General features: G+C 34.9%; 5 protein-coding genes across 16 annotated transcripts; 3 read left to right on the forward strand and 2 right to left on the reverse strand.

Moving 5' to 3' along the window:
• The first annotated feature begins 797 nt into the window (after positions 1-797).
• On the forward strand, positions 798-2,385 carry LOC103827563 (plasmodesmata-located protein 6). The gene is made up of 3 exons (XM_009103077.3): positions 798-1,598; positions 1,757-1,885; positions 2,083-2,385. Exons 1-3 carry the CDS (start codon positions 875-877, stop codon positions 2,091-2,093), a joined length of 864 nt encoding a protein of 287 aa, XP_009101325.1. The 5' UTR covers positions 798-874; the 3' UTR covers positions 2,094-2,385.
• A 2,141-nt stretch (positions 2,386-4,526) lies between these two features.
• On the reverse strand, positions 4,527-10,702 carry LOC103827564. 9 transcript variants are annotated; one of them, XM_033272919.1, is made up of 3 exons: positions 6,036-10,702; positions 5,797-5,921; positions 4,527-5,703 (listed from the first exon to the last, which is right to left on the reverse strand). In XM_033272919.1, exon 1 carries the CDS (start codon positions 9,385-9,387, stop codon positions 8,500-8,502), a length of 888 nt encoding a protein of 295 aa, XP_033128810.1. In that variant the 5' UTR covers positions 9,388-10,702; the 3' UTR covers positions 4,527-5,703; positions 5,797-5,921; positions 6,036-8,499. The 9 variants fall into 9 exon arrangements, with proteins under 9 accessions (XP_033128810.1, XP_033128812.1, XP_033128811.1 ...); XM_033272921.1 differs by having other exon boundaries at positions 5,797-5,856; positions 5,947-10,702; XM_033272920.1 differs by having other exon boundaries at positions 5,797-5,861; positions 5,947-10,702.
• Positions 7,681-8,278, forward strand: LOC103827565 (uncharacterized protein At4g04775-like). Its single transcript, XM_009103079.3, has 2 exons — positions 7,681-7,854; positions 8,000-8,278. Exons 1-2 carry the CDS (start codon positions 7,681-7,683, stop codon positions 8,276-8,278), a joined length of 453 nt encoding a protein of 150 aa, XP_009101327.1.
• Positions 10,703-10,949: 247 nt separating the features above from the next.
• On the forward strand, positions 10,950-12,789 carry LOC103827566 (plant UBX domain-containing protein 2). The gene is made up of 3 exons (XM_009103080.3): positions 10,950-11,925; positions 12,007-12,285; positions 12,380-12,789. Exons 1-3 carry the CDS (start codon positions 11,095-11,097, stop codon positions 12,611-12,613), a joined length of 1,344 nt encoding a protein of 447 aa, XP_009101328.1. The 5' UTR covers positions 10,950-11,094; the 3' UTR covers positions 12,614-12,789.
• A 2,598-nt stretch (positions 12,790-15,387) lies between these two features.
• LOC103827567 (F-box protein SKIP28) lies at positions 15,388-20,477 on the reverse strand. 4 transcript variants are annotated; one of them, XM_033274040.1, is made up of 3 exons: positions 20,004-20,477; positions 17,254-17,490; positions 15,388-17,174 (listed from the first exon to the last, which is right to left on the reverse strand). In XM_033274040.1, the coding sequence occupies exons 1-3, from the start codon at positions 20,328-20,330 to the stop codon at positions 16,953-16,955; spliced, it is 786 nt and encodes a 261-aa protein (XP_033129931.1). In that variant the 5' UTR covers positions 20,331-20,477; the 3' UTR covers positions 15,388-16,952. The 4 variants fall into 4 exon arrangements, with proteins under 4 accessions (XP_033129931.1, XP_033129932.1, XP_033129933.1 ...); XM_033274041.1 differs by lacking the exon at positions 17,254-17,490 and adding an exon at positions 19,700-19,936 and having other exon boundaries at positions 20,004-20,433; XM_033274042.1 differs by lacking the exon at positions 20,004-20,477 and adding an exon at positions 17,586-19,320.
• Between the last annotated feature and the right edge of the window lie 488 nt (positions 20,478-20,965).

Raw genomic sequence — 20,965 nt, forward strand, 5'->3', positions numbered from 1 at the left:
TTCATAAAGAAAATTTAAAAAGTATATTTATGTTATGTAGTCATATTTTATATTCTTTAAATAATGTAATACAATATTATACATTATTTTTTTAGAATTGAGAAATACATATATCAGTTAGACAAATTAAGCGATAATTAAACAAATTTGATTTTTATTTTGTGAGCAAAAAGTTTATTATTAATTAGCATTACTTATTTCAAGATGTTTAAGAAATGATGGACAAAAAAATAGGATGGACATAAATGATATATGAACTATAAATAGTTTTTTTTAAAGCTGACTTAGATAACACATATGCACATCCATTTCCAGTCTTTTTTGATGCATAAATTCAATTTCTTCAGAGCAGTTATTCCACAAAGAGATCGTATGAGATATTGTTTTGATATTCAGATTTGTTTCTTAATTGTTAAGAAGATTGATAAGTGTAAAAATGTTTCATTCGAATATGATATGTCTATAACCGAGTCCCCAACATGAGACAAGTTTGTTAAAAAGTAAATAATTTCATTTTTCTTATATTATATGATAAATATATATTATTTACTGATAATAAAAATATAGTTATTCATCTATCACAAATATCTATGCAAATATGTGAATTAAGTACAACAATCAAACAACATAATGATTTTCACAAAGAAAAAATAAAAAATATATTTATGTTATGTAGTCTTATTTTTTATTCTTTAAATAATATAATACAATATTATACATTATTTTTTAGAATTGTGAAATACATATAATATCTTATCCGCGCGTAGCGCGGTTAAAAAATCTAGTAAATGTAACAACGCACCAAGCATAAAAAGTTGCTCATTCTCATATTTTCTTCTAGTCATACCACACACACACACACACACACAAAGTCATGTTCTGCACAAAAACGCTTCTCTTTATCACCGTCCTGTTCCTTCTTGGAACATTCACATTCGCCGCCGTCGATACTTTTGTCTACGGTGGCTGCTCGCAAACAAAATATTTTCCGGGATCGCCTTACGAGTCTAACGTCAACTCGCTTCTCACCTCATTCGTCAGCTCAGCTTCTCTCTACACATACAACAACTTCACCGTCAACGGAATCTCCGGCGGCGACGGTTCCGTCTACGGCTTGTACCAGTGTCGCGGCGACCTCTCTTTAGGCTCCGGCGACTGCGCTAGGTGCGTCGCTCGAGCCGTTAGCCGTCTCGGAAGTCTCTGCGCCGGCGCTACTGGTGGCGCGTTGCAGCTCGAAGGTTGTTTCGTGAAGTATGACAACTCGACGTTCCTCGGCGTCGAGGATAAGACGGTGGTCGTTAGACGGTGCGGATCACCGGTTGGGTATAACTCGGACGAGATGACTCGGAGGGACTCGGTGGTTGGTTATTTATCGACGAGTAGCGGTGGGTCTTATAGAGTGGGAGTGTCGGGGGAGCTGCAAGGTGTGGCGCAGTGCACCGGAGATCTCAGTGCGAGCGAGTGTCAGGACTGTTTGATGGAAGCGATCGGACGGTTGAAATCTGATTGTGGCACCGCCGCTTGGGGTGACGTTTACTTAGCCAAGTGCTACGCGCGGTACACTGGACGCGGTGGGCACTCGCGAGCCAACGGCTACGGTAAAGCCTTTCTTTACACCGTTGCTTTTGTTTCTCTTAATGTTCTTATTTGTGTTTAGAGTTAATTAATTAGTTAAGCATGTTCATGAATCCAAACTATCATATCATACTTTATAATTTATTATGCATGCAATATTTGATAACGTTTTGGGATTAAGGTGGGAATCGTGACAATAATGACGATGAGATACAGAAGACACTTGCAATCATAGTTGGCTTAATTGCTGGAGTTACGTTACTAGTTGTTTTACTTTCTTTTATGTCAAAATCGTGCGAGAGAGTTAAAGGTAAATGACTCATCCCTAACTCCTTTTCATTTTTTATATATACGTAATGGAATGGAACACAATCATCATAATCAAATGTTTTTATGATAAACGGATCAATTTGTATATGTGATGGATGGACCCCAAGATAAAGGCACATTATATGGTGGATCCGAATTTCTTACATTCTCTATTTATTTATTTATTTTGATTTTCAGGTGGAAAATAAACTGCGTTATGGGGTTTTGCTTCTCGACTCTTGTATCATCAAATATATCAAGAAAAAACAAAAGAATTTAATGCGTAAAGGAGAAAGAAAAGCGAAGAGATTCTTCATATTCTCCACTCAAATGTCTTCTTTTTGACCCACTTTATGTCTTTAATTCAAGTCTTGATCAAATGTATATGAATTTTACGCCGTTTATAGACTTGTATCCGTGTCTTCGTATAATATCGTTTTATAAAGTGGCGCATGCAATTCTTTTGATATCTCGCTATTTATCATAAGATATATAGATCCATAATCACTTAAAGATGTCAATAACGCTAGCTTATGGTATGTGTGACTGTCTTCTTTGAATCTGAACTATAGCTACACATTTTTCTTTAAATATTAATGTTACCCGCTGTTTTGGAGCGTCAACGGCTATGAAAAAACATGAAGTCGGATTTGAAAGATATGCGATATAATTTTACTAAAAGAGAAGGTAGTACTCAACTGGTTGGTATGGTTGATTGATTTTGATACTAATCAGTAATCATGCCATAACATATAGATTTATCTAGTAAAAAGAACTTTATAAAGTGGCCAGATTAATATCATTATGTTTTCAAACAAAAGTGGGGAGAATAAAAGCACAATAGGTGGAACCATTGGCTTACGTGATACATTCTCTCTATCATCAATTATAGCCCTAGTTTATAAATTAAATAAATATTTCTTCCAATATGTTTTCTACTTCTTTTATTTTATTTTTCATTTTCTGTTTTCGAGCTTATCCTAGGCCAAAAGGAAGCGTCTACGGACTCTTTTTTTTATATATACTAGAGGTTGGCCCGCCCTACGGGCGGGTGAGTTAACATTACAACTGTTTTATATTAAAATATATTTTTATTTAACAAATCATTTAAAATTTTATTTTATTGAATATAATAAATATAATCTATTCTTATTCGAAGATTATATTGTAAATTTTATTCATCGGCTTATGGCTCTGGAAAGGTATTAAACATTTGTCGGTTTTGTGTACCTCATACTTTAAGTTAATAAAAATCCAATAGTAAGACAAAAAAAAAGAAAGTCTAATTACTTATATTGTAAGTTCTTGAATTTTTTTATGGTAAAATATTCAATCTTAGTTTCGCTGAGTCAATTTAAATTCTTTTTAATGTGATTGTGTTAAGATGATTTAATATGGTTATGTTCTGCTTTTTTACGCGTTAGATTTTAAATAACTTTTATGTTAGGTCATCTATTTTTATTTATACTTAATATTCTTTTCATATATATTTGTTTTATGTTAGATGTATTGGAAAATGAACAAAATAATGAATAAAAATTCATTTGAGAAATTGGATAAATAAATTAATAAGAATTTTTGATCAACTTGTTCTTCAATAAAAGTAGATTAGAAAATTTCTTTTATAACTTCAGTTTGTTCTTTATCAAAATCAGATTAAAGAAAAATAGAAACCATATTTTGACTGAGAATATTTGAAAAAAATATCAACAACACATCTACTCTATTAAAATAGAGTCCTATTTTTTATCTACCATACACAAGTCTATGTTAGACCATTCATTAGAAATTTAACTAAACATCCTAAAATTACTCATATATGATATATATTCTCCTAACAAAAACAATATATATCTAAACAATAACATTTCTAAAAAAACATAAATATATTGTTATTAGGTAATCATCATTTGACTGTTTCTCATATTTAATATAGACCATATTTTATATATTCCAGTAACTAATTTTGAAATTAAATAGTATAGTCCAATTCTTTTTAAATTATCAAATTAAATTTTTATATAAACAAAAGAAATAATATTTTATTGGTTGTAACATTTTATGTTGATATGTTTAGTAAAAATAAAAACATTAAACTGAAATATAAAAATATTAAATAAAATAATATTTTAAAATATAACAAAAATAATTTAATTTATTCACATAAAAACATTTCGAGAACAAAAATTTCTAAACAAAGAAGCTAATAATTTTTTTTATTAATTCATATAAAACTAATGTTTAAAATTGAACTATTAATATTGATCTTGCATTTTAAATAAATAAACAAAAATACTTCATTAATATATGATTTGTACAATATCATCAAACAAATTTCAACAAATATAAATTTTCAACAACAAATTACATACAAAAAATTGATATTAGATATATATCTTTATAACATATTTTATATTTTAAATATTAATTTAAAAATATAAATATATCTGCACGGATGTGCGGGTTAATATCTAGTTGTAAGAAAAATAGAAACCATTTTCTTCATTTTGTTCTCAGTGACCAAAATACTGAGAATATTTCAAAAAAAAAACACTGCAACGAAACTAAAGAAAAATAGAAGTGGCTCCACGTCGATTGTAGTTTATAAACAACACATTGTAAAAGCGTATTTGAGTTACGACTGATGTTTAAAACCTGGTCGAGCAGACCATATTTTTATTTCTTGGAAAAGAGAAACAACATTATAATTAAGCTCCAGAGAAATAGTATACAAATGAAATCAACACGTCCTATAATAATTTATATCGGTTGAACCTGGTCTTCCCCTGGATTACTCCCCTCACAGTGGTGCTGTGCAGCTGTTGCTGTTCTAACGGATGGGGTGTCGTGTCTGGTTTGAGGGGATTCCATCCATTTCGTTGCTCGGCTCATCACCACTTAACCTTTGTCCATTAGAGCATTTGCAGGAGACGCATGTGAACCAGGAATATCAGTAAGCTTTAGATTGAATGTTTTCCCAACAATTTCTTGGTAAATGGAGGGATCTCAGCTTCGAGTGGGCCTCCCACACCTGCACCCTGCTGAATAACAAATACTATGTACACCTACTTTTATTTTTTTAAATGAGGGTATCTGGAGACATACCATAATGTCACCCACTTCCGCTGCATGCACATTAGTCAACTTAGACATTTCTGCATCAAACACAGCCAACTCTGTGACATCTGTGATGTCATTTCCACACGATACATAAAAGTTGAAAATGTAACCGTTGGGTAAGAACAAATATGGTGATCAACGTTTGGTGAAGTTGGTTGGATTGTGCGTCAAAAACACTTAGACGCATAATTGTCGAGCTGTATTGAAGTGTAGATGCAGATTTAAAACAAATGGATGGAATAAAAAGAAAAAAACAGTGTAAAGGAAATAGGATTCGTAACTGTCACCCTGGAGGTCAACCATAATGCATTGAGCACTCTGCTCATGGTCACTGAAGGTAGACTTGATCACACCAACAAACCTTAAGACGCCTACGAAGCAAGTGGTTGAGTTCGTTAAACCTTGTATGCTAATGAAAGTAAACTGATTGACCTGGCAACTGAGGGTAGTATTTGGTAACGCAATGAGATGTCCGTAGTCATTGAACCAAAAAGAGCTCAAGAGGTATTGCAGTAGGAGGAGTTGTGATTTCAACAAACTTCGTTAGATTTTTCAAGCGAACGACCAAGGGGATTCTGATAGCTTGAAGTGGGTGTTACTCGTGTAACATCAAAACCACTGATCTCTTAAGTGACGCCTTCTTTCAGAAGGTGTTTAAAAGTGTTAAGGTGATGCAAGTTGATAGAAGCTTGCAAGAGACTGGATTTTAAAGAGTGAAAACATGAAACGCCTTTAAGTATATGGAAGAATAGGAAAAGATAAAGCATAATCAAGGAGAAAATATGAGCCTACCCTTCTCATTAAGCAGAAGCATGTCAATTCCCATAAGCTCCTCCTCCTTTGCTTCACATTCTAAGCTACACAGAGCCGCAGAAGACGTGTTACTACCGCCTGAGAACAACGAACGGGATCCAAATCTGTAATAAAAATATGGGATGGAACCATTGTTGCAGGTTGTATTTGTGAGGAAGCAGAAGGGTCGAATCATGTGAAGTTGGGAGATTCTAAGTTTGTGGAACGGAACAAATTACGGTTTCGCGATGGAAGTTAGGAAAGGGGTTCAACGTCGTGGGAGAGCTTCAGTGAGATAGTTAATGTAGAATCGTGATGATATCGAAGAAAAGCGTTACCAAGAGCCGGGGAACATAGGTGAACCGAAAAGCCAACCACCGAAAGAGAAGATAGGTTGTTAGGGTTTTTGTTCAAAAGAGAGATTGGGCCTCGTCATCTTAACACAACATAAACGTAATTTGAAAGCCCACGCGAAAACCCGGTTTCACTTTCTTTAGTCAAAAGCGATGGTGACATGGCAAAACCAAACTCTCTTATTGGACGATTTTTCAAGCTGACGTGGACAGCCTCTCTGCTCCTCATATAACCCTTTTAATATATTATTATTATTATTATATTATTATTATTATTATATTATTATTATTATATTATAGATATTTTCATTCTATATATATACCACAATATGTTATTTTTTTGAGTGGCAGATGTATTACTGCGTTTCCAAGCACCAATGTTTTTTTTTTGTCACAATCAAGCACCAATGTTTTAAATGTCATTATACTGTATACTTTCTTTTGACCAGTTGTAGTGTAATAGTTTCAGGTATAAATTAAACTCAATTTTTTTTAATTTATAAATGACCAAAGCTAAATTCACAAAAGAACAATGTCACTTGGGCATAGTGGACGTACTTTCTAGAAAAAATTGGTTGCATTTTCCCCCACAAACAATATAAAGATTATAAGAATATAACTCTAGTTACAAGAGACGAGAGGGAACGTAAGGTCCAGATACGGGAATCGATCGCGTTTTTATGAGCTCTAATGCCTTCACTTACTCTTTTATAACTCAAAGTTCCGCCTCAAGACAAATACATAAACCCATGGGACATGTATAATCAGGCTCCGAATGGTAATCAACCGCACCGCCATCAATAGTAACAAAAACATATACCTATATATTTATACATTTTTGTTACTATTTGAACTGTACCAAACTTATTCCGCAGTTGTCCTGCACGTTACCATTCGGAGCCTGATATGACTGTCCACGCACCCCACATAGTTATGATCGATAATTAAACAAGGTGAAGTCAATGTTGCATTTTTTCATGATAATTAATTTTTAGTTTTTTTTTCACACTGAGAAAGGAAATACAAACTTTTATAAAGTTTATCTCGTTTGCCTAAAAACACTCTTTAGGAATTGCTCTTTAGACATGCATGAAAACTAGGGCTCGGCACAAGTCGGATACTTTCCATTTCCGATATATTTGAGTTTTGAGTTTTTTGGGTAAACGACCTATTTCCACACACAAAGTATCATATAGCACCAGTTCCACACAATCTTTCAAGCGCGTCTTAGGTGCACACAATTTAACTATCGCAACCTATTTCCCCCCATTTCGAAAGTTCGAAACACGAATCCACACAGACGAAGATTGGGCTTGGTTTATAACATTAACCGATATTAAACCTGATCGTATCGGTTTATATTGGTACAACCCGAACCAAACATAGATCCAACGACGAACCAAATAAAACCCGACCCGAATCCTACTAAAAATCTCCAAATCGTTTTATCCCGTAAGAACCCTAATTCTTAAAATCCAGAGACATAAGAGAAAGAGAGAGAGAGAGAGATAAGAGAAAAAACCCAGAAAGTATGAGCAATGAATCTGGAAATTCGTCTGGAACCTCTGTAGCTCGAGTAAGAGGTAGGGTCGTTGGTGTGCCCAAGAGATGCTGGTGTGGAGAATTGGTTGTGTCGTTGATGTCCAAGTCCGCCGCGAATCCGTACCGGAGATACTATCGGTGTGCTTTTGCGGTTGAGAGAAAGGTGAGTTTTTTTTAATATGAATGTCATTGTTCTTCATGTGTGAGTTAATCGGTGTGCTTTTGCGGTTGAGAGAAATGTGAGTTTTTTTAAATATGAATGTCATTATTCTTACTGTGTGAGTTAATCGAAATGTGTGTGTTTGTAGCTGAGTAATGATAATCACACGTATAAGTGGGTTGATGAAGCATTTGTGGATGAGATTGAAGCATTGACATGTAGGATAAGCAGACTAGAAGATACCATTCTTGCTGAGAGTGTGGAAGAAGGGAGGAAGAAGCTTGCAGAGCTTGAAATGAAGTTAGAGACTGAGGTTTTTGCAAGAGTGGAAGAGGTCGTTAATGAAGTCAAATGGGAAGTCAAAAAAATGATGGGGATTGTTCTTTTAGGAACATTGACCATGCTTGTGCTGTCTAAGCTTGTTTAGCTTAAGTTTGATAATCGTTGTGTTATGTTGTTGTTAAGACAAAGTATGTTATTTCTAGCTATTTTAGTTGTTTAATGTCTTATCAATGTGATAATGCCGTGGAACAAGGTCCAAAATGCTTAAATGTGACTTTTGTTTTCGTTGTGTTTGTTAAGTGTGATTGTACAGGTTGTAAAAGCCACTAAAATATACACATCAAAAGAGGTTTTAAGCCACTAAAATTATCTGAGAACTCTGAAACATTCATAGAAACAACAAAAGAGGACCACATTCGAGAGAGACCAAATACGAGAGACAAAGTCATAGACATCTATACCATCCTCATTTCTCACGCAATCTAGCTCAACAGAAGAGTTCTCGTTCGAGACCATTATCTCACTGCAGTAATCACGGAGGCGTCCGAACTGCTCATCATACTCTCTTTCAATCCACCTGATAGCTTTGTTCCTAGCATGTTGACACTGAGGCCTTGTCACTGTAAGTTTCCATTTTTCCATAATCAACTCCTCTATCTTCATAGGCATAAAGTACTCGGGTTCTTCTCGGATCTTGTCAACAAACAAACGAGCTATTACAGGAACTTTTAACATCTCACAAGTGCCTGTAGGGACACAGGTATGAGCTTTCTTCATGATCTTCACTTGCCATTTGTTAGGAGACTTAATCGAGGTTGAGCAGTAGATGCGCCAAGAACAACCTTTCCCATCACAGACAAACTCAAGTTTCGTTTTGTCATAACGATTTTGCTTGATGTTCAGACCTGTACTCAGAGCATAATCAAGCACAGCTTCCTTAAACGCAATTCCATTGATGAAAACTTGGCCTTCATACAAATTTCCACTTCCTCTCTTAATATGGCTGCGTTTGTCCACTGTCCGTTGGATTTCTTCTCCATCTTCATCTTCATCTGTTTCAGGATATACATTATGCCTGACTGAACCTTCATCGACAAAGTCAAAAACATCTTTCTCTATGTTGTAATCGTTACGCTCTCTGCGATCTTCACCATCAGAGTCAATATCAGGAGGAACAGAATCGGGATTTGAAGGGTCGAATTCTGGCACGGTATCCCAATCAATAGGCACATCGTTCCACTGATTCGAAGCCATAGTTGATTTCTGCAAATTTGATGAACACAATTACAAATCATTATCACAGAGATAAATAGGAACAAGAGGAGTTGTCGAAATCACCTTAGGTGTATATGTCGACGAAAAATACCACCGGCGAAGTGAAGACTTGGATGATTCTATCAGGTTGTAGATTGTCGCAAGTGAGAGGATTTGGAATTGGGAATTTAGGGTTTTTAATTTACGGGTTTAGAAACACGTGTTAGGGTTGGGTTAATAGTTCGGATCATTAAGTCATGTAAAACCGGTTAACTCTCTCTAATCGGGTCGTTTCAGGTTAATTATGTTGGCCATTGGTTTATATTAACTCAACGAATAGTAAACCACACATTAACCATGAGAACCAAGCCCAATCTTCGTCTGTGTGGATTCGTGTTTCGAACTTTCGAAATGGGGAGAAATAGGTTGCGATAGTTAAATTGTGTGCACCTAAGACGCGCTTGAAAGATTGTGTGGAACTGGTGCTATATGATACTTTGTGTGTGGAAATAGGTCGTTTACCCGAGTTTTTTTGTACGAGTAATAGAAATTTGGACTTATACTAAACTTGCTAAAAATGAGTATTTGTTATTTTGAGCACTTTCTCAAAAATGATTACTTGCAAATTATTTGCCTTACTATATTACTTCTTACTTGAGAGTACTTTTTAGTTATTTGTAAATATTTACGAGTATTTAAAAATTACATACTAAATAATACTCTAATAGAAATAGACATGAAAGTTTGTTTTGTCTATTATGCAAGAAAAAATTATGGGAAATATTCTAATTTAAATATTTGTGCATATTCTAAAAGATGATGAAAAACAAGAATATTTCAATATAAGAGTACTTTTTGCTTTTCATAATAACAAAAATGTTTTCTATATAAAAGTAACGAGTAATACAAACCGGGTAATAGTTTTTTTTTATATATTTGTTATTTGTCTTATATTTGCAAGTATCAAAATTGTACTATTTGATACTCGATTTAGCAATGACGAGTACTTGAAAAAAACAAAACGGAAATGGAGCGAGAGCGAGTATGAGTATTATGTTCAGCCTTAATGAAAATTGCATATATTTTTTGAAACTTATGAAAGCTGCATATTCTCGAGCTATGTTTGTTATTAATACGTTTTGCTGAACATACTTTTTATTGATTTCAATGGTCACAACTCACAACAACCGTTATTTATTCATAGTTTTGGACATTAGAAATCGTTATTTACAAAAGAGAAGTCATTTATGAATCATAGACTATTGAGAGTTACATAAAAGTGCTTTCTGGGATAACAAATCCGCATATGAATTTAATTTCACAATGTCCTAGTTGAAACTCACATCACAAAGACAAACGTACCACACCAAGTTACCAACTATGAATTGCCTTACCGAAGCTAATGTGGGGGCAATAGCCGAATACTATACGATGTGCATATTCTGGCTTAAAATTTTCTCATTTATATGGATAAAAAGAACTGGTCTCAAAAGGATATAAACACAATACTCGGCCCAAACCGGCCCACCAATTGGAGTTATCTCGCAGCTAAGCTCACATTAACTTTCGGCTTACGAAAAGAGAGACGGAACAGAACAAAACTATTCCTCGACGACCAGAGCCAAAAGAAAAAAAATCATTCTCTGATCTCTTTCTTCATATGTTCTGTCTTTTTATAAGCCTTTTCAGATAAATTTCAAGAAGAAGATGGATGACGTTAAAGATAAGCTTAAAGGATTCATGAAGAAAGTCAATCTCTCTTCCTCCTCCGGCAAATTCAAAGGCTCTGGTCGAGTTCTCGGATCTTCTTCCTCCTCTGCACCCGTTAACCCGATTCAAAACCGGTTTAACCCTCCCCAATCTTCGAATCCGACTCCTAGACCCACCAAACCTTCTCATTCTCCATCAGCTCCGTTACCTGAGAAACCCGTAACTTCCGGGTCAGAGAAAAAACCGGATCCTGATCCGGTTCGTGCTCCTCCACAAGACGGGTTCGACCCATACGGCGCGTTCATCACGTCTTCCAACAGATCTCAAAACGGATACTCTCTGAACATGTTCGAGTGTCCGATCTGCGGCAACCCTTTCAAAACAGAGGAAGAAGTCTCCGTCCACGTGGAGGAGACCTGTCTCGGTGAAACCACAACCACCACCAACGGAGACGAGCCTGCATCCGAGGTGGAGAAGCTTGTGGTTGTGTATCTCTCAGGGAAACCGACGGAGAGCTCGGTTGATGTTTTGCTAAGGTTGCTTAAGAACATAGTGAAGGAGCCTGAGAACGGTAAGTTTAGGAAGATTAGGATGAGCAATGCTAAGATTAAGGAAGCTATTGGTGATGTTGCGGGAGGCGTTGAGCTTCTTGAGCTCGTTGGGTTTGAGTTGAAAGAGGAGAACGACGAGGTTTGGGCCGTTATGGATGTTCCCGGAGGAGACCAAACTCAACTGATTAACGAAGTTGTCGGAATGTTGGAAAAAAGAAATGATGAGGTTCTTCCGGTGGAGCCAGTTGCTGCTGCTCCAAAGAAGATCGATAGAGAGGTAAAAAAACTTTGTTTGTTTGCTTTTTATGACAGAAGCTATTTTAGTTTGGTCACTATCTTCTTGTTTTGTTGGATTTAGATTCGTGTCTTCTTCTCGGTTGCGGAGAACGTAGCGTCGAGAATAGAGGTGCCTGACTCGTTCTATAGCCTCTCTGCGGATGAGATCAAAAGAGAAGCGGATCTGAGGAGGAAAAAGATTGCGGAGTCGCAGCTTTTGATCCCGAGATCGTACAAGGAGAAGCAAGCGAAAGCAGCTAGAAAGAGGTACAAAAGGAGTATGATAAGAGTTCAGTTTCCTGATGGAGTTGTGCTTCAAGGTGTCTTTGCTCCTTGGGAACCTACCTTTGCTCTCTATGAGGTGGTGGTTAATTAATACTAACTAAATCTTTTTTTTTTCTCAAATTAAGACAAAAGTTTTGAAATTTTCTGTTTTTTTTTTATTTTTTATACAGTTTGTGAGTTCTGCTTTGAAAGAGCCAAGTTTGCAGTTCGAGCTTTTGGATCCTGTCCTGGTTAAACGGCGTGTGATTCCGCATACTCCAGCCCCGGGACAGAAGCCAAGAACCTTGGAGGATGAAGAGCTTGTTCCCTCGGCGCTAATCAAGTTTAGACCCATTGAGACTTCCTCTCTCGTCTACACCGGTCTATGCAATGAACTCCTGGAGATCAGTGAGCCACTCACATGATCATTTCGAGTTCCACGGAAGACTTGGCATCAAAACGGTTTTAAGTTTTTTTTTTCTATTTTTATGGTGTGGTTGATTATTCTGTGTTTGTGATTCGAACATATTATAGGGGTTTTATGGGGGGGAAATTGTGTAATTTGCACAATAATTAGAATCAAATTTGAAGATTCATCATATCTAAAAAGCTCTCATTTTACTAGAAAAATACATGACGTTAGTAACTACATCTCTGAAGGTCCATTTTAGAAAACTTGTGCAAGTTCTACTATGGCTGACAAAACAAAAATCTGGAATTTGCATGGTTACCTAAGTAACAAGTAGCAACAACCAAGAACCACCAAATTTTAGCACAAAAAAAAAACAAGAACTAAACATTCCGACACAGTTTACTACTTTTGCTGCAACTGAGAGCATATTTGATCTCAATCTATTTTCCGTTCTAGAATATAGTTTTGAGTAAAAATGCTTTAATGTTAAGTTAATTTTTTTCAATAATTTTTTTTAAAAAGTTTTTGTATCTTTCAAAAAATAAAATGACCAAAATAACTTCTTTTTATTTTGAAAATTGTCATTTTTATTTTTTAAAATTTGAAATCATATTTCCAACATTTCACTCTTCAGCTTTAACCTAAATCTATATTAGTTAAACCTAAAACTATAAGTGTATATTTACTTTTTAATAAAACTTCTTTTGGTCATTTTCTTCTTTAATAACTATTTTGTGAAAATAAATTAAAAAGAGCTATTCAAGAATTTTTATAAAAATATATTATTTTATTTTTTATTTTATAATAGAATAAAAAAATAAAATGATTACTGTATTTATAGATGGTCTAAGATACATATTGGAGATTAGTACAAATTAACGAAAATATTCTGACGTAAAACTTTTGGCTTGAAATTTAAACAATATCTAATATTTTTATATTTTATTTGTTTGATCTAATCAAATTTCTGACGATGTTGTTCAAGTCTAAGGGGATGATTGGTAAGTGCTGTAGCTTTATATTTTTTGCTGTAAAATTTAATCTGTAGATTTATTTGCTGTAGCTTTCCTTGCTGTAGATTTCTAAAGCACTAATTTTTTGCTCTGGAAATAAAGCTCTCTACAGCCATATTTTGATTTTGCAGAGATTTTTTTGCTGTGAGTTTTTTAAGGAAAGCAAAGCTCGATTGGTTGAGATATATAGATGTAGACTAAATTTTGGCTGTACAGAGCATCTACAGCCCCAACCAATCATCCCCTAAATCAAGAGATATGAACCTTATTAAGACTTGAAATAGCAAGATAAAAATAATATAAAAGTAGAAAAAATGAGCAACAAGAAGACTGTCACAAGCAACAAAAAAAAAATCTAAATGATTAACTTTAAAATACAAACGGGACTCAGGTTTACACACTGCGTTTCTATTGCCAACGAAAAAGTTGATAAGAAGGTGCTTCAGAGCTGGCTCTTGATTGAGCTTGCGGTCCAGAGAGGTGATTTTTCGGCGTTGATGCATAGTGAAGCGTGTTATGATGTTGTTGCGCATTCTACTACGCCTTCAATGCTTATTACCAGAGGATGGGGAAAGCTGTGATTTCAACAGAACAGTCATCACCATTGATCCAAGTGTGTTGAATCTCTAAACATTTTTATACTACACTTTGGAAAGAGACTACTTTTTGCTATATTTCTGGAAATGGTTTGTGTTGTTCTGATTCTCTATGCAGACCGAGGATTTTTCTTCCTACAAAAGACAGATTAATATTCGATTTAATCAAAGTCAATGAAAATATAAATTATAAATATGAAGACAGAGGAATGATATTTTAGAAACACTGTCAACCGCTGATAATATGAAGACAGAGGAGAAATAACAAGAATAAGAACACTGCAGGCGATTACAATCAGTTCATAAGATGCTAATGATTGTTCTTCCCTATCTTCATTCAATGTTAGAGCTTCTCTCTATGCCCCCGCCTGTGGTCAAGCCTTACGACCATTGAGGTCTGGGTTAACCAAATAACCAATGATATTCTATGGGGAGTGAAAGGTTATGAGAACTCAACGGTGGTACAACGACGACCTTTGTCCATAACAAGGTTTCATCTCTCTAACTGCGTTTTTGAGCACCAGAGAAACCCGAGACATAGAAAGAAGCTCTAATAAAGAGTGAAGATAAGAAGAACAATATTTAATATCTTCTTTTAGATATGTCTGTATAAAATGTCACGTATATTTGAAGAGAAAAGAAAACGTATATGTAGTTAACATATAAGAGTTATTCTTGGGTTCACTCCCTAAGTTGAACCTCTAGGTTCACCAACCAATAAGATTTTATTATTTCAAATTCGATATCTTTTAAAAAAGGAAACAAAATATTCTCAAATTATATTATATTTTTAAAATAAAAAAAGTAAAAAAAGATAATAGTTACAGAAAAAAAGAATTTAAAAAATATATATTTTTAACGTTGTCAACACAACACTAAACCCTAAATCATAATCCCTAAACCCTAAATCCTAAACCCTAAACCCTTGGGTAAACCCTAAACCCTTGGGTAAACCGTAAACCCTTGGATAAATCCTAAACTCTAAATAAAAAAACACTAAAACCCTAATCCTTAAACCCTTGAGTGTTTTAGTGTATAGTGATTTTGATTTAGAGTTTAGGATTTATCATAGAGTTTATGGTTTATCCAAGGGTTTAGAGTTTAGGATTAAGGGTTTAGAGATTATGATTTAGGGTTTAGAGTTTAATGTTATGCTGACGATGTAAAATATTTTTTTTTGTAATTATTTCTATTTTTTTTTTACCTTTTAATTTTAAAAACATAATATAATTTGATAATATTTTGTTTCCTTTTTTAAAAGATATCGAATATAAAATAAAACAATCATATTGGTTGGTGAATCTATAAGATCACCCTAGGGAGTGAACCTAATAATAAGTCAACATATAATTAGGTAAAAAGGAAACGAATACGCCAACGTAAATATAAGGATTTCAGGGAAAGGAAGTAAATAAAATGAAATTTGCAATTATTACTGAGATGTTGTATAGAATTATTCTTTAGGAAAGTTAGATTTCTTATTGTAATTTAAAGATGTTCACAATCGACTAATGAAAATACGGAGATTCCATGGAGATTCGGCTACCGTTCTTTATTTTGCGATCGTTGGATGGTGTTTTCATCTGCCGTATCAAAAGTATTACGTTAGATAAACATTCGGTCACGCAACATTTAGTAAACACCATTCCCCATCCAAATTCCTACAAAGTGTTTTAGTTTCTGTTTCTGGCATCGAATTTTTTGTCTTGTTGTCGACTCTATAAGAATTTTTTTAATATCTTCATAGAATGTTATAATGGTACCGTCTATTTATGTGGATCGGAACTGAACCATCCAATCTTTCAAATTACTGCAAACATATATATGGTGTCAAGGTTACATATCCACATACTAATTGATGATAAATTATGTATTTTCTGTAGAATGACAATAGACGTTAAGAAATCATTTTTCTTATTCATTTATCAAGTTCCGTCCAATCTAGTTGATCGTCTAAGTTATATATATAAAATGTTGCCCATAAAAGCCTAAATATTTATTATTCGAAAGAAACAAATTTTCCGCTTTTGTGTTGACTCACTTGTTACATTATATGATCATTGAATTTGATCATGTAAACTTCTAAGTTAAATATTATGAAGTAGCTATAAAAAAAACAGTGATAAAAATAATCACACTTGGATACAACACTACATTCAGCAAACTCCACAACATCTGGCTGTTTCACTCAGTACCCTCTCCATCACGCTTCTTTCAGTTAACATTCATCTTGCTGCTACTGATTATTTCATTAATGATGGTGTAGCAATTCTGAATAAAAATAACATCTATCCATATTTGTTTCTTCATTTTAACTTGTTATTTGCAACGCTTGAGTGAAAAAATTATTCAGTGTATTTGTTTTAACATCTACCCAGTTTTGTTGTTTTTTTCCTTCAAGAAGAGTTCACTAAAAGTATTATATTCAATCAATTTTATAGTCATTGTTGTTTATAATTGTTTTCTATGTTGAACACTTTTTTTTCTTTTTATTTATTACACAATATGTATCTTTGGTTTTTACATAATTCAAGGTTTTCATTTAAGAACATAAAAAAGATGCAGAGAACAACAAATGTTTTTAGATATGAATGTCTAAATCTTCTAGGCTTGGTCGCAAGCATGGCTTTGGTTTAAAACGACAAGGGGTTTTAAAATTGATAGTTGAGAGGTTTTATTTTCGCTTGTTCTTGTCCTGTAGTGACAAGCTTGGCATACAAACATAGTTGCATCAGCCGTGGTGTTATCTTGCCTCAGGCTGCTGTGACCTGCATGTGCAATATGGTTTGTTGCAGAACCTGCACTTTGGAAGCGCTTGGCAACAAGGAAGACACACAACGTCTCCCCCACACGCTACTTCTTCAATCTGATCAGTGTCTGGTCCGAGACAGACTGCACACTCCATGCATCTAGGGACACAATACCAGCATCCCCTGCACTCCCTTTCATTCCTTCCCTCACGTTTCTTCAATCAAGAAAATAACATTGATGTTAGTTTTAGAATCTCAAAATCATTTCTATGTTTGTGACACTCTTTAACTTACACAAGATTCTCTTGAGCAAGGAGGAATCATCCTGACTTGGTCGCATTTGGGACACACCTCGAGGTCGATTGCTCCCTCTTGAGGAAGGTACGTCGAAAGTGATGAGAGATGGTCTTTAGTGAAGCCAGGGACGCCATTGATGTGAAGTGTCTCCAACTTATGATTGTTCTTCATCAAGGTTTCAACACATGCAATGATTCCTTCTGGAACTAACTCCGTGCATCCCGTCACAATTAACTGAGAAAGAAAGAAAGAAAATTCATTCCTCAACAACAACCCCTAACTTAAAATGTTTCACTATGACCAGTCGAGTTTCGTGATGATCAAGTTACCTTCTTGATCAAAGGGTTTGCGTCAACCACACGGCGAATCAAATTCAACTTTCCTGAGGATTTCAAAGTGAACCATAGATTATCGTCGGTTATACAAGAACTCAATGGTAGTTCAACAACCACCTTGGTCCATAAAACGGTTTGGTCTCTACTGGAGTTTCTTAGCACAGGAGAAACACCGGACAAAGAGATAAATTCAAACAATGAATGAAGGTAGGGAAGAACAATCATTAGCATCTCGTGCACTGATTGTGATAACCAATGATATTCTATGGGAGTGAAAGGTTAGAGAGAACTCAACGGTGGTACAACGACGACCTTTGTCCATAACAAGGTTTCATCTCCTAACTGCGTTTTTGAGCACCAAAGAAACCCGAGACATAGAAAGAAGCTCTAATAAAGAGTGAAGATAATAAGAACAATATTTAACATCTTTTTTTAGATATGTCTGTATAAAATGTCACGTATATTTGAAGAGAAAAGAAAACGTAAATGTAGTTAACATAAAATTAGCCAAAAAGGAAACGAATACGTATTCGTAAATATAAGGATTTCAGGGAAAGGAAGTAAATAAAATGATATTTGCAATTATTACTGAGATTTTGTATAAAACTCATCTTTAATTAGGAAAATTAGATTTCTTATTGTAATTTAAAGATGTTCACAATCGACTAATGAAAATACAAAGAAAATTCGAATGAAACCGACCCAAATACGGAGATTTCATGAACATTCGGCTAACGTTCTTTTTATTTTGGATGGTGTTTTCATCTGTCGTACCAAAAGTTTACGTTAGATAAACATTCCGTCACGCAGCAGTTAGTACACTGTACACACCATTCTTTTTTTTTTTTTAGTACACACCATTCACCATCCAAATTTCTACAAAGTTTTTAGTTTCTTCTTTTGGCAACGAATTTTTCGTCTTGTTGTCGGCTACATATGAAAATTATAACATCGTCATAGAATGTTATATTGGTACGGTACCGTCTATTTATGCGGAACTAAGCCATCCAATCTTTTTATCAAAAAAAAAAACTAAGCCATCCAATCTTTCAAATTACTGCATGCAAACATATATATGGTGGCAATATATATCCATATTAATTGCTATGATAACTTATGTTTATGTATTGTCAGTAGAAAAAACAATAAGACGTTAAGAAGTCATTTTTCCTAGTCATTAAAACTTTCATCCTATGTTTGATTATCTAAGTTATATTGCCCCTAAAACCTAAAAAATTTATTATTCGAATGAATCAAATTGTTCTCTTTTTTGTGTTACTTTTCTCTATGTTTAGCACTGCTAAAAGCTTAAGAAGACACTTGGAAACGGCACTTCATTTGGCAAACTCTGTTTCACATAATATTCTCTCCCTCAACCTTTTTTCTCTTGCTGCTTGCTACTGTTATTTCGTTAACAACGTTGTAGTACTTCTGAAAAATAAACATCTCTCCATTTTTGCTTCTTCATTTTAACCTGTTACTTGCAACGGTTGAGTGAAAACGAGTTACTAAAAGCTTTATTTTCATTCAATTGCATTAACATTTGGTCTGTAATTGTTTACTATATTGAAAACTTGCTTAAATTTTTTTTATTACACAATGGATATTTTTGGATTTTACATAATCCAAGGTTTTCATAAAGAACATAAACAAAGGTGCAGGGAACAACAAATGTTTTTAGATATGAAAGTCCAAATCTTCTTATTGGCTTTGGTAACAAGTTTGGCTTTAGTCTAAAACGATAGGATCGCTTGCGTTTGCTCCTGTCCTGTAGTCAGAAGATTGGCATGCAAACATAGCCGCGTCCGTCGTTGTATTATCTTGTCGCAGGCTGCTGTGACCTGTGCAGTAGGGTTTGTTGCAGAACCTGCACTTTGGAAGCGTTTGGCAACAATCAAGACACAAAACGTCTCCCCCACACGCTGTTTCTTCAACCTCAGTGTCTGGTCCAAGACAAACTGCACACTGCATGCATCTAGGGACGCAATACCAGCATCCCCTGCACTCCCTTTCATTCCTTCCCACGCGTTTCTTCAACCAAAAACAATATTGATGTTAATTTTAGAATCTCAAAATCATTTCTACGTTTGTAACAATCTTTAACTTACACATGATTCTCTTGAGCAAGGCGGAATCATCCGGACTTGGTCGCATTTGGGACACACCTCGAGGTCGATTGCTCCCTCTTGAGGAAGGTAAGTCGAAAGTGCTGAGAGATGGTCTTTAGTGAAGCCAGGGACACCATTGATGTGAAGTGTCTCCAACTTATGATTGTTCTTAGCCAAACTTTCAACACATGCAATGATTCCTTCTGGAACCAACTCCGTGCATCCCGTCACAATTAACTGAGAAAGAAAGAAAGAAAAAATCATTCCTCCAAAACAAACCCTGATTGCGTGATGGTCAAGTTACCTTTTTAATCAAAGGGTTTGCGTCAACCACACGCCAAAGCCCTTTGCTGGTGACTCTACTACATTTACGGAGAATCAAAGTGTTTAACTTTCCCGCGGATCTCGAAGTGAAGTCCCATAGAATATCGTCTGTTAGACGAGAACTCAAGGGTGGATCAACAACCACCTTTGTCCACAGAACGGTTTGGTCTCTGATGGCGTTTCTTAACGCCGGAGAAACACGGGACAATGAGAGTAACTCGAACAAGGAATGTAGATAGGGAAGTAAAACCATTAGCATCTTGTGCACTGATTCTGATCTCCATTGTTCTTTCTCCTCTGTCCTCATGTTTTCGGCGGTTGACAGTTTCTAAGTATTCTCCCTCTATTTATAATTTGTTTTTTTCTTATCCTTCAAACAGTGAATAATTGCGACTGTTCGTACCAAAAAGTATGTCGCGGAAAACGCTTGAGCCCATGCTCGTAGAGGCAAGCAAAAATTTTAACTAAAAATTGTTGGGCCCACTCGAAAGCAAGACCCACTTAACTGTTGCGTGACCGAACATTTTCCTAACGTAATACTTTTGGCATGGCAGATAAAAACACCATCCCACGATCGAAAAATAAAGAAAGGTAGGCAAATCTCCATGGAATCTGGTGGATACCATTCGGTATTTCTTGGTATTTCCATTTCTTGATTGAATACATCTTTGAATTATAATAAGAAAATCTAACTTTCCAAAAGAATAGTTCTATACAAGATCACCAAAATGAATTGTTAAAGAATTTTAGCTTAATGCAAACTGCATTTTATTACCTCCACTTATTTAAGCTCGTTTCCGTGAAGTCCTTGTTTTTCTTTAATTTTGACATATTTATTTTCCTTTTTAGATAACCCTAAATAAACTACATTCAATGTTACAATATTATGTTTTATATGACGATATTGTTCAAATATATAAACCTAACGTACGTGGCATGTTT

This window comes from Brassica rapa, chromosome A06 (assembly GCF_000309985.2).
Source record: "Brassica rapa cultivar Chiifu-401-42 chromosome A06, CAAS_Brap_v3.01, whole genome shotgun sequence".
Lineage (NCBI taxonomy): Eukaryota > Viridiplantae > Streptophyta > Magnoliopsida > Brassicales > Brassicaceae > Brassica > Brassica rapa.

Coding starts and splice junctions, on each gene's coding strand:
- LOC103827564 (XM_033272919.1), bottom strand. CDS start 9,387: ATGGCTTCGAATCAGTGGAACGATGTGCCTATTGATTGGGATACCGTG.
- LOC103827565 (XM_009103079.3), top strand. CDS start 7,681: ATGAGCAATGAATCTGGAAATTCGTCTGGAACCTCTGTAGCTCGAGTA. Junction 7,855..7,999: donor CTTTTGCGGTTGAGAGAAAG/GTGAGTTTTTTT, acceptor GTGTGTTTGTAG/CTGAGTAATGATAATCACAC.
- LOC103827563 (XM_009103077.3), top strand. CDS start 875: ATGTTCTGCACAAAAACGCTTCTCTTTATCACCGTCCTGTTCCTTCTT. Junction 1,599..1,756: donor CTCGCGAGCCAACGGCTACG/GTAAAGCCTTTC, acceptor TTTGGGATTAAG/GTGGGAATCGTGACAATAAT.
- LOC103827567 (XM_009103081.2), bottom strand. CDS start 20,330: ATGAGGACAGAGGAGAAAGAACAATGGAGATCAGAATCAGTGCACAAG. Junction 19,937..20,003: donor CAAACCCTTTGATTAAAAAG/GTAACTTGACCA, acceptor TTTCTTTCTCAG/TTAATTGTGACGGGATGCAC. Junction 19,623..19,699: donor CTTGCTCAAGAGAATCATGT/GTAAGTTAAAGA, acceptor TTTTGGTTGAAG/AAACGCGTGGGAAGGAATGA.
- LOC103827566 (XM_009103080.3), top strand. CDS start 11,095: ATGGATGACGTTAAAGATAAGCTTAAAGGATTCATGAAGAAAGTCAAT. Junction 11,926..12,006: donor CAAAGAAGATCGATAGAGAG/GTAAAAAAACTT, acceptor TGTTGGATTTAG/ATTCGTGTCTTCTTCTCGGT. Junction 12,286..12,379: donor CTACCTTTGCTCTCTATGAG/GTGGTGGTTAAT, acceptor TTTTTTATACAG/TTTGTGAGTTCTGCTTTGAA.